At 39.7% G+C, this 13,333-nt stretch overlaps 1 protein-coding gene across 1 annotated transcript in view; it reads left to right on the forward strand.

The window, feature by feature from the left end:
• LOC120050702 (cadherin-18-like) overlaps positions 1–13,333 on the forward strand; it is a 144,000-nt gene that overhangs the window by 92,881 nt on the left and 37,786 nt on the right. Inside the window, exons 4-7 of the mRNA XM_038997273.1 lie at positions 6,568–6,735; positions 7,688–7,875; positions 8,734–8,987; positions 11,664–11,800. Of these exons, the coding sequence (XP_038853201.1) occupies positions 6,568–6,735; positions 7,688–7,875; positions 8,734–8,987; positions 11,664–11,800 (747 nt within the window). The remainder of the gene's footprint in view (positions 1–6,567; positions 6,736–7,687; positions 7,876–8,733; positions 8,988–11,663; positions 11,801–13,333) is intronic.

The raw sequence follows: 13,333 nt of genomic DNA on the forward strand, positions 1-13,333 counted from the left end.
AGTTGCTCAAGGGAGAGAGAGAGAGTAAGAGAGTGAGAGAGATTGAGACTGAGAACTGAAGTAACAGGCAACACATATTAAATCCCAGTCCTTGATCTGGTTTCAGTGTACAGCGGGGCGAGAGAGTGGGGCACTTTAATCCCCTCACACACATACTAATCATGACCAGATTGTGTATATTCTTTACTTTACAATGTGTGGGAATGAAATATCAGTACAAGCTTCAACTGGCATGGAATCTATTACATTGCATTGAGCACTGGGTAATTTACGCAATTTGGACAGTGACATGAACTTTCTTTTGTACTATATATACTGTACTGTACTATGCATTGATTCAGAATATCTATGTTTAACCCTAGTAGAAAGTTCATGGAGCTATATCCTGCATTATTATAGTGATAAACATGATTGAATGGGTTCTTTGGGGAAGGCTGCATTCTCTGCCTTACCAAGGTTGCATAGTCATTTGAAATATGTTGGAAAGTGTAGAAAGGCTAACCTTGGCAATGAAACATTTGGAGAATCAAGGTCGAAAGGATGTTGGAGCAGCCTATTTTTATGTTATGCATCTTTTATTTAAACTGTCAAACTGAACGATTATTTCTCACAAGGCCCTTGTGAGAATCCAAATTCTGGCCTAGACAGTAATGGCACATTGCTTTAATAACTTATACACCACAACTTTCTCCCCTCCGAATCTACAAGGAATAGGGTGTTGGGCCATCACGAGTCAGAACAGCTTCAATGCACCTTGACATAGATGCTACAAGTGTCTGGAACTCTATTTGGAGGGATGTGAGACATTTCTTCTCGAGGTCGACCGATTATGATTTTTCAACTCCGATACCGATTATTGGAGGACCAAAAAAGGCCGATAGCGATTAATCGGACAATTTTTTACATTTATTTGTAATGATGACAATTACAACAATACTGAATGAACACGTATATTAACTTAATATAATACATCAATAAAAATCAATTTAGCCTCAAATAAATAATGAAACATGTTCAATTTAAAATAATTTAAATTTTTTAAATAATAATGTTTAAATAATGCAAAAACAAAGTGTTGGAGAAGAAAGTAAAAGTGCAATATGTGCCATGTAAAAAAGCTAACATTCATGTTCTTTGCTCAGAACACGAGAACATATGAAAGCTTGTGGTTCCTTTTAACATGAGACTTCAATATTCCAAGGTAAGAGGTTTTAGGTTGTAGTTATTATAGTATTTATAGGACTATTTCTCTCTATACCATTTGTATTCCATATACATTTGACTACTGGATGTTCTTATAGGCACTTTAGTATTGCCAGTGTAACAGTATAGCTTCCGTCCCTCTCCTCACTCCTACCTGGGCTCGCTCCAGGAACACATCGACAACAGCCACCCTCGAAGCAGCGTTACCCATGCAGAGCAAGGGGAACAACTACTCCAAGTCTCAGAGCGAGTGACGTTTGAAACGCTATTAGCGCGCACCCCGCTAACTAGCTAGCCATTTCACATCGGTTACACCAGCCTAATCTTGGGAGTTGATAGGCTTGAAGTCATAAACAGCGCAATGCTTGAAGCACAGTGAAGAGCTGCTGGCAAAACGCACAAAGGTGCTGTTTCAATGAATGCTTACGAGCCTGCTGCTGCCTACCATCGCTCAGTCAGACTGCTCTATCAAATATCAAATCATAGACTTAATTATAACATAATAACACACAGAAATACGAGCTTTTGGTCATTAATATGGTCGAATCCGGAAACTATAATTTCGAAAACAAAACGTTTATTATTACCGCATATACCCTGACTCTGCGTGCAATGAACGCAGGAGAAGTGACACAATTTCACCTGGTTAATATTGCCTGCTAACCAGGATTTCTTTTAGCTAAATATGCAGGTTTAAAAATATATACTTCTGTGTATTGATTTTAAGAAAGGCATTGATGTTTATGGTTAGGTACACGTTGGAGCAACGACAGTCCTTTTCCGCGAATGCGCACCGCATCGATTATATGCAACGCAGGACACGCTAGATAAACTAGTAATATCATCAACCATGTGTAGTTAACTAGTGATTATGATTGATTGTTTGTTATAAGATACGTTTAATGCTAGCTAGCAACTTACCTTGGCTTCTTACTGCATTCGCGTAACAGCAGTAGCGTGCCGTGGGCCTGGGGCCTGGGCCTTCAGTGAGGTCCTACACAGTCCCACCCGAATTAATCCACCTCTTATTACAGAAACGCAGTATAACCAGGCGTTGCGTCACCTTGAAATTGACATTTGTATTCAGAGAATTGCAGGGGAAGAGTACAATACAGTACAGTTCAACTAATAGGCAGAACATAGTCGAGTGCAACAGAGTTATATTAATATTCTTCTTCTATCCATTTCTGGTCCACAAACTTTGAGCTTTAAGTCCCCCAAAAAATAAATACAGTGTGTTCACTAAACAGCGCATTGTCGCACCCAAAGCAGTTTCACCGTGATGATAAAGACACATAACTATTCACTGAAAATAAAAGAAAGAAAACAAATAATTTGCAACATAGGCTATTTGCCATTTTATTTTGTTAATATATAGGGTATTTAATATTAACGAAATAAAATGCGAAACATACATACACATTTAATAAAAAATAACATGCATTGTATGCCTACTCACCAAAGACTGATTATTTGAACACAAAATCCTTCCTCCTTTCTTTCCTCAAGAAGACTTCAATGACTCTGTTGTACAGTCTATCTGTGCGTTTTAGTTCCACCAATAAGTCCTTTTCTATCGACATGGAGGCTAATGCTGAAAGCCGAGTCTGTCCAGTAGCAACTCTGGAATACGTTTTGATTCGCTTTAAGGCCGAGAATGACCGCTCGACAGAAGCCGTGGACACAGGGATAGTCACTGTCACACATGCCAATGTGTAAAGTTGCCCCATGTCCTCATTCAGATTTTTCTGCTTAAGGAAATCAAGGAGATCAGAGGGACTTTTCCCTTCAAAATCAGTCATAGCATACATTACAGTCAGTTCTGTTTTTAGCTTGGATAGGTCGAACAGTGTTCCGTGACTCTCTGTTAAGCTGGAGAAGGCTGTTTGCGGGAATTTTTTCCGGTAGGTCTGAAAGTGCCGGGGGTCCAGGAGGGAGAGAAACATTAATTTTTCGTGGTCTTGAAACCTGTTTCGTATCTGGCAAAGAATGTTGTCCAGAATATTGCTGTGGAGTTGTTGATAGTATGTGCGAGGGTCTCCTTGTGCTGGGCCTCTGCGTGCGCTGGGTGAACTTGAGATGCGCGCTGTGTCATCGTAGATTTGACTGAACCTGCACCTCTCTCGCTCAATTGTGTCACAAAACTCGTTCACCCTTGTCAGGCAGAATTGTACATCCAAAGTTTGTTTCTGTAGAATTCCAAAAAGCACATCCGAATAATTAAAAATCCCATTGAATGTTTCAAGCAAAAAACAAAACTCAAAATCATCCAAACGTGCATTAAATCCATCAGCCATAAGCACAGTATCCCCGTCATGGTCATCATGATGTTCCAGTAAGTGGTTAAACAGCTCCTTTAGGGCAACTCTCTTTTCAAAGACTGCATTGACCAATCTAGATGTATATTGCCACCTCGTTGGTGCAACCTTAGGAAGACGACACGCAGATGTCATCCAGCAGTTGCGTGCGCTTAGGGGATCGTGAGAAAAATGCTGCAAGGCCATTGAGGTTGGCAAAGAAGACCTTGCATTCTTTAAGCTTTGAGGCTCCTTGAGTCAGTACTAAATTTAGTCGATGTGCATAGCAGTGAATGAATAAGGCCATCGGTGCCCTCTCCTTAACTTTAGCCTGCACCCCATTGAGTCCAGATGCCATGACTGCTGCGCCATCAAAACACTGTGCCACAACTTTATCCAGACTACATTCATTTTCCTCCAAGAAACGGAAAATAAGAGCGGCAATGTCATCAGCTCGCTTGCCGCTTGTCACATCTTCAAATCGGATAAATCGCTCCTTGACTCCTGTGTCCGTCACATAACGCAGGACGAGTGAGAGCTGTGCTGCATTTCCCACATCTGTTGTCTCGTCCACCATAACAGCAACAAAGGGAGCTTTTTTAATCTCCATTTTGATCTCTTCTCCCATCACTTCAGCAATAGCATAAATTAGGTCATTTTGTATTTTGCCGGACGTCCCAATGAACACTTTGTTAGTGGACAGGTGGTATTGTAAATCTGTGTTGCTTTCAGAAAGAAAAGAAAGAAGCTCCACGTAGTTCCCTTTGTTTGTGGAGTCAGCACTTTCATCGTGTGCCCTAAAAGAAAGTTCCTGTTTACCCAAAAACATGACACAATCAATGAGTCTTTTCAATATTTCCCTATTTTTCTTCACCTTTTCATTGTGCAGCTCCGTTGCCCTGCGCGATTGTTCATTGAGCTGTAGATCCACTCGGGTGTCCCCAAAAGTTTTCAAAAGCACCATTGCTTGTAAGTGCCCAGCCGTACTTTGGTGTCTCGTTGCTGCCTTGGTTAGACAACTCAAGTTTGCAAAGCCAGTGTGGCTCCAAACACCAAATCGATCACTTGCAAATAATAGGCATTCCCAGCAGTACAGTTTGCAGTGCTTCTCGGAGCCTGTGAGCCATTGATAGCGCTCATAGTTGGAACTTTGAAAGTGGCGAACGAACCCCTTTCCCGCCTGTGACAGGCTTTGTAGCATCGGCGTCGGGCGACCTCTCCTTACAATGTCTAACTTTTCTTGAAAAGTTCGTCTTGAGAATGGCGTTATAATTATATCCTCGACCAAATCGATATCTTCTCCTCCTTCCGCCATTGTGGGTTGAAAAAACAGCTTAGTCGTACGCAAATTAATTCGTTTATCAAATTCAGTTTCCTAGTTCTGAGGATCTGCATAGACCTGCCCATAGGACCTGCTTCTCAATATTGGTAATCCAATCAAAAGACGTGCACGCACTACGCCTGCTAGCTGGCTCCTGTGTAACACTGGAGCCAGCCAGCAGGCGTACAATAGCCAACTCTAAAGCTGATTGGTTGACACTAAATTTTCATTTCCATTCACTTTAAGCTACAAGCGCCCGCACTGTTGATTCTGAAGGCCTGAGGGCAGATTTTAGACCCCTGGCAACACATGATGGCTGAATATGATTGGATAAAAGATCTAACATAAAGGCCAGCCCGCCAAATCTCAACCTGGGGCTGGAAGCAGTGCAACCAAGAGGAAAGCTATGAAATGAAGAGTATAATTCTTACTCTGGGGAATAATTTAATACATATTTGTGGGAAAATATATTTAAAAAATATATATATTCTGATGATGTTTAGGCCAGCAGAGAAGGCCTTGCTGGCCCTGACGGCCCACCACTGCGTAACAGGTAGGGTCCTCGTGGAGTGCAATGAGAGGCAGGTGGTTAGAGCGTTGGACTAGTTAACTGTAAGGTTGCAAGATTGAATCCCCGAGCTGACAAGGTAAAAATCTGTCGTTCTGCCCCTGAACAAGGCAGTTAACCCACCGTTCCTAGGCCGTCATTGAAAATAAGAATGTGTTCTTAACTGACTTGCCTAGTTAAATAAAGGTGCAAAAAATGTAATAAAAAAAAATAAAAAACCTTGAAATCGACCCTAATTAATCGGCCATTCCGATTGATCGGTCGACCTTTAATTTCTTCCACAGTAAAATCCATAATTTGTTTTTTTTGTTGATGGTGGTGGAAAATGCTGTCTCCGGAGCCGCTCCAGAATCTCCCATAAGTGTTCAATTGGGTTGAGATCTGGTGACTAAGACGGTCATGACATATGGTTTACCTCGTTTTTATGCTCATCAAACCATTCAAACCACCCATGCCCTGTAGATGCAGGCATGGTCATTTTATGGCGGCATAGCCATGGAAGCAAAAAATAATGGCCAAAATAATGGCTTGCCCAGCATTTTTTCACATCACCCTAAGCATGATGGGATTTTTATTGTTTAATTAACTCAGGAACCACACCTGTGTGGGAGCAGCTGCTTTCAATATACTTTGGCTCCCTCATTTACTCAAGTGTTTCTATTAGTTTGGCAGTTACCTGTATTTTCCAACCTTGCTATATTAGTTACTGTAAAGTAAAGAGCCTAAGGTCATCGGCCCTATAAGCTCTATTACTGCTTCTGTTTCTTCCATTGTCACTTTTACCCAAATAACAAGAGGAATACCATATTAATCTCAAGAATTCATTATTTTATATATTCAAGTCACGTGACTCTAAGAATCTCTATTCATACAGAAAAAAAACATTGGTAGTCAATACTGACATTGGTATTCACACTGTACTAACATAGATATTCATAGTAACAGTTGAATTCCTCTATTCTTCTCCCTCTGTCCAGGAGTCATCAATTAGCCATGCAGTACAGTAGAAACATTGGTATTCATTGGTAACAGAGGTACTTCGCTATTCTTCTCCCCCTGTCCAGGATGGCTTTAGTTCTAAACTGTATGTCCTTAGCCGAATAGTACAATAGTAACATTGGTATTCATATAGTACAGTAGTAACATTGCTATTCTTATATTCTTTTCTCCATGTCCAGGAGTCATCAGGACTGCCTTAGCCAACATGGACCGGGAGGCGAGAGAACACTATGCTGTAGTCATTCAAGCCAAAGACATGGCAGGATCAGTTGGAGGACTTTCGGGGTCCACCACTATCAACATCACCCTCACCGACGTCAACGACAACCCTCCCAAGTTCCCGCAAAGTGAGTATAGACACCATGGCTGCATTCAGCAGGCAAAACGGTGTGTAACATTCAGAGAGAAATAAAACAAACATGCCTCTCTCACATCTGGAATAAGGAATCACATCAGACTATTTGTATAATTTATATCTGCAATGTTTCCCACCATTTGCGTGGCCCAGTTACTCCATATCACTTGGATTTCAAGGCTTAACGATATCTAAGACATCTACTATCTATTTCTGCTAAATACTAATCACTGTTTGATAAACAGCAGTGCTTCTCAGAGACTCTTCTCGTGACTGGCACGAGATCCATTTGAGAGTATTTTTAGTAGGCCAATTATAAATGGAGTGTTCTCATCTATCTATAGAATAATCATGATATACTCCTCCTCACTCATATAGATAGAGCTTAACATAGAAACTCATCAGCTTTAATTGACTGTCAGTAGGCTCCATCTTTAATTAATATATAACAGATGTTCAACAGACATTAGTTAGATGAGCATAGCATTGACTAAAATCGCACCAATTATGAATCATGATTTTAATGTTTTTTTTCTTCTATCCTATCATGTAATAATAATCAAATACTTATATGACATTTGGTCTCAAAATGGACCTCATCAAATGCCATGCAGGCAACAACAAAAAAATTGCTTGAACATTTTAATGTTATGTTGCTGTAAGAACACTGAACATCTGTACAGTTATAGTTCAATCAGTCCAAGTTTGTAAGAGTTAAAGTCAACACTATTAAAGTGCCCTCAGACACATTTCAGGTCTAAATGTCGAGTCAAGCATTCCGACATGATTTCTATTAAGTAGCAATTCAAGGGGCATCTGTGAAGTCATTTCAGGGTGACACAGCTAAAAACATAATCATTTGGACAATCAGCCCAAAATATGTCACCAACTAGTGATGTTAAGCTTTTTCTACATGGCTGCATTGTTATGCTCATGATCAACAGAAAATTACCAGCTGTACGTCCCTGAGTCGGCCCAGGTTGGCAAGCCAGTGGGGAAGATAAAAGCCAATGACGAGGACCTTGGCGTCAATGCAGAGATCAAGTACAGCATCATCAACTCAGAAGGAGCAGCCATGTTCTCCATCAACACTGACAGGGACACCAGGGAGGGAATCATCAGCCTCAAGAAGGTAAACGACAGAGTATTAAGGTTTTGTATGATTTCAGCCAGTAGTTTTGAAAGTAGCGCTCACAAGCCAAAACGGGTCCCCGGAAAATTGTGCACAATTGTGTACGACATCATCCATTTCATGTGATATATATATATATATATATACACACATATATTTGTTTTGTTGTTTTAATTTGTATGATATGTTACGATTTTGTAAGTTCTTAAAATGACTTTTGAGAAACTTACCCCACCCACAATAGACTTCCTCAAAGCAAAGCTCTCAATATAGGGATGCAGGTCTTCAGATGTTGTACGCATGAAATTGTGTAATTCCGAACTCTATCTGTACCGTTCTGTTTCATTTTGTTGGACTCGAACAATACATTTTCGTGTGCGAACATGCACGTGCTTTCTCGTTACTCGTATCACCACAATGGAAAGCACCCATGGAAATGTGTCGCTAAAAAAGTGTCTCGAACTTTCTATAACATGCCATTTTCATACAAAATAGAGATTTGGTTAAAAAATAGCAAACCAATCCTTTATAAGATCCCGTTGAATCACTTTAAGGAAGATGTTCAACCATTTGCACTTGCACACTCACCTTTAATGATATAACAACATAGGATTGGTGTAAGGATTGGTTGGAGGAAGTTACCACCATTGTAAAAATCCACAGTGCACACTGGGAGAAGAGAGTAGATGCTCTATACCTGTGTAATAATGCTGTTAATATTTTTGTAAGAAAAATATATGAACATTTTATATAGTACTTTAGTAGGCTACTTGCATTGTAATTACATGGTACACAAGTGGAATGAAGTCTGTTCCTAATCCTGCATGTTTTCCTGGTGCCTTTTTCCTGGACACACAGCCACTGAACTACGAGAGGAAGAAAACCTACACCCTTCAAATTGAGGGAGTGAATAGCCACTTGGAGCCTCTTTTTTCCTACCTTGGTCCTTTCAAAGATACTGCCACCCTAAAGATCACTGTGGGAGATGTGGATGAACCGCCTGTTTTCTCTATGGACTATTACATCATGGATGTTTATGAAAACGCTCGGATTGGTAGAGAGGTGGGGGCTGTAACTGCCAGGGATCCAGACAGCAAAAACAGTCATGTCAGGTAAGAGCTTGGAGCCAATGTATTCTCTTTAGCATCCCAAATGACACCCTATTCCCTATATAGTGGACTACGTTTGACCAGTGCACTGCCTCCGAAGCCTGGCTAGTACAGGATCTGCTAACACTATCAGTATACTGTGTGCACTCTGTTATATTTTACGAGATAATTTATACTTTACATGTACAGACATCATGCACACATATTGTACTGTTAGTACAACTGTTTACATACATATACATCTATTCAGGTGCCCTAAGACATTATAATAATCCCCCCCCCCCCCCCCCCCCCAAAAAAACTGCCTCTGCACCCACTATCATGTCTAAAAGCTTAAGGCCATTCAGCCTCTAAAAACCTTAAATTAATTTTCGCATTTCAAGAAATTAAGAGGGAGTTGTCATAAACTCATATCAGATATATTACCCATACACCAATAGATTGCAATCTAATAGTCTCTATTACATGATACAAGATCTTGGTTTGGTGAACCACCACGCCGTACATATGGGGCTTAGGGAATTCTTCAACTGCATTAAGCACTGAACCTCAGTCCCTTCACGTGTTATTGTGCCCATATCTCTTTCCGCCATATCTGCAAAAGACAAGCTCTGCCCATTTATGAAGAAATATGTATCTATAATACATTTTCAAGGAGATAGAGGCACAGACAGTCTAAAAATAAATAATAAGAATGGTTGATTCAACATAAGAATCTTCAGATATTTTAAAGGGATTTGTGGTAAACAAAAGGGAAATCTACATATGAAAGGGTCTTGGTGGGATACCTCCCCCCCATTCAGTCTTACAGCTCTCTCACTGTTCTCCACCAGACAGAAAGAGAAAATGGGAATTGTTTGGATGACATCCATTTGAACTTGGAAAAATAAAAGATAGAAAAAACAACAATGCCACAGAAGAATATTCCTTGTGTTGGCGGTTGACGGATGGCATGTGTAAAAATTCAGTAGGGGCAGATAGCAGTCTCTTTCTCTTTGATCGCTGATGTTGCTTTGGCCTCATGTTTTAGCTATGTTTCTTTGAGATACAAGGAAACAAGGCCAGTAGTCTGGTTTGTTCTGACAGTTTCATGTCCCTCTGAAAGTGAGACATTTAATAACCCGAGTCATACTTGTAGTGCACTGTAGATGGTCTTCTTTACTGTACTAACATATTTTTTATAAAGCACTATGCTTGACTCACTTGACCTAAACACTTGTCTCATACAAGGAGCATAGGTCATTAGCGAATGTTGACAATAGAAAATGGCCACCATATATTATTACTGAGAACCATTACTGAATTAGTGGTGCAAATGGAAATTAAAAGATAAATTACCAACCACACATTCAGTGTTCATTTCATTCATAATAACAGTCTTTTAAAAGGAACATAAGCATACATGAACAAAGTTCTTGTTCTCTATTCAAGACATCTTCTGATGCAATTTAATGACTTAGTAAAGACTGTGGAGAACCAGTGGAGGCCCATTAATACAATGTTACTATCACACATATAAACATTATTACACAAAACATTCCTCTCGTTAAAGAGCCCTGGATAATTGCTGTTGACCAGTTTCAGTGAGTCTTCAACATTAGTGTCCTGAACAAACCCATTGACTGACTGAATCCCAAATGGCACCCTATTCCCTATATAGCGCACTACTTTGTTCAAAAGTAGTGCACTACAGTGGCTTGCGAAAGTATTCACCCCCCTTGCCTATTTTTCAGAAGACAATGTCGAGCTCCCCCGCGCGCCGTGGAAGACAAAGAAAATACCGGACCTGTCACTCCAAAAGCTCTTATTCGGCCTCAGATCAAGCTAGACACCCCATTCAACCTTCCACTGCCTGTTGACATCTAGTGGAAGGCGTATGAAGTGCATGCATATCGATAAAAAAAAAGCCATTTGAATAGGCAGGCCCTGAAACAGAGCCTCGTTTTCAGATTTTTCACTTCCTGTATGGAAGTTTGCTGCCAAATGAGTTCTGTTTTACTCACAGATATAATTCAAACAGTTTTAGAAACTTCAGAGTGTTTTCTATCCAATAGTAATAATAATATGCATATTGTATGATCTAGAACAGAGTACGAGGCCGTTTAATTTGGGCACGATTTTTTCCAAAGTGAAAACAGCGCCCCCCTATTGACAAGAAGTTTTAATATGGTCAGGGCGTGACAATTATTTAACTAATTAAGTGACTTATGAAGGTAATTGGTTGCACCAGATCTTATTTAGTGGCTTCATAGCAAAGGGGGTGAATACATATGCACGCACCACTTCTCTGTTTTTTATTTTGTATCATTTTTTTATTTCACTTCACCAATTTGGACTATTTTGTGTATGTCCATGACATGAAATCCAAATAAAAATACATTTAAATTACAGGTTGTAATGAAACAAAATAGGAGAAACGCCAAGGGGGTGAATACTTTTGCAAGGTACTGTATATAGGGAATAGGGTGTCATTGGGATGCAAGCACTGTAGTGTCTGAAACAAACCCGTTGCACTGTTGACCGTAGACTCCATGGCACACAGGGATATGTTTGACATTAACCCTTCAAGGTAAATTTATTTTTGCATTGTGATGCATTTCCCATTTCCTCAGGTCTGCTTGAAATGTTTCTTAGATTGTGAAAATGCGGTATTCATGTAAGCCTCCTTTCTCAAAATAGGTATTTCATCGACCACAGCGAGCACAGTGATAAGTATTTCAACATCGACATGGATAGCGGAGTTATAAAGACTACCCAGAGTCTGGACCGGGAGGACATGCCATGGCATAACATCACTGTGATAGCTTCGGAGGTTGGTAGGTACCCAGGGTTTCCATTCATACTGCAGCTGTGTGTGTGTGTGTGTGTGTGTGTGTGTGTGTGTGTGTGTGTGTGTGTGTGTGTGTGTGTGTGTGTGTGTGTGTGTGTGTGTGTGTGTGTGTGTGTGTGTGTGTGTGTGTGTGTATGGGGGAGGGATATCCTCAAGCATAAAATATAAAATGCGTAGAGGTTTTGGAGGAGTTATTAAAACCACACTGGTATTGGTGAGGTTTGTGAAGAGTCAATCAATGTTTCTTTTCTTGTTCTGATCTTATAAAATCTATTAGCATTTCCTTTAGCCTTTTCACAAACCAATTACTTATGGTTATACCTCCCTAACTGATAATGGCACAGAGACAAGTAGTTCTGTGCAACTTCCAGCACGCGTTTACTATGAACACTGTGGCTATACCAGCTTTAAGTAAGAGTGGCCATGTAGGCTACCGTGGCTATTTGATCATAATGTAGGCCTACCAGAGTGGCTCAAAAACAGTGGAGAAAATGTACCCCATAACATTTTAACATGGAAATAACTGTTCTATCATTCAGCCTACAGTAGCATCCAATGTGTGGTGTTCAATGTAGACCTACATTCCATCAGACTTGCAGGGCTTGATATCAAGCATGCAGGGCTTGACATTAACCTGTTTATCAACTTGTCCTTCAGATAAGGAGGTGACTGAAAATGTTGTTGTGTTGTTTGATGCAAGAAACCACTTGCATTATTATTATTATTCTCATACCATTATTACAGAGAATCAGACAAATTATGCTATTTGGGACACAAACACATGATCCTTTAATGCCAGCATATTAATATTTAATGGTGATCAAAATGATATGTTATTGTGTTTTATAACTTATATTAAAACACTACTATTCTGGTTATGTAATTTTTGTTGCCGTTTCCAAAATGCTGTTCTGAAATCTAAAGCATGAATATAGAGAGTGTGTTTGGCGGATGTTCCAAATCTTTTAACAGTTTATTCATAGCACATTTTATTGAACATATTGACGGTTGTTTCATTTCCATATTATATTTGCCTTTAAAAGTGTATCATTATGCATGAGTCATTAATAGTTGCAAAATTGCTCCATGAGAGTTGCAAAAATGACATTTTAAAATGCTTTCAATTTGTTTATATCTCCTGCACAGAATTAGCACTTCAGTCTTACTGCTGGTGAAGTAGGTGTCTGATGAAGCTAGTAAACTATTATAACTGCTGTTATTTGGAATTTGGAAGGAATAGGCATAACTCTCGCTATTATTTCCACTTGAATTGTATTGTATATAATTGAGATCGTACATTTCATATAAACGTCATGATATACATGTCAAGATATATAAAAGCTCTTCATGCTACTATGAATATTGAAAGGGATTCATTTTTACATACAGTATATTCTATGCTATAATTTTCGAACGGCATATCGTACTAACTGCACCACTTAAGCGAGATAATGTGTAGAATGCCAGGTAGGCCATCACACTAAAGATAATTACCATGGAAATGATGTATACATAAAAT

Source organism: Salvelinus namaycush, chromosome 7 (assembly GCF_016432855.1).
Source record: "Salvelinus namaycush isolate Seneca chromosome 7, SaNama_1.0, whole genome shotgun sequence".
NCBI lineage: Eukaryota > Metazoa > Chordata > Actinopteri > Salmoniformes > Salmonidae > Salvelinus > Salvelinus namaycush.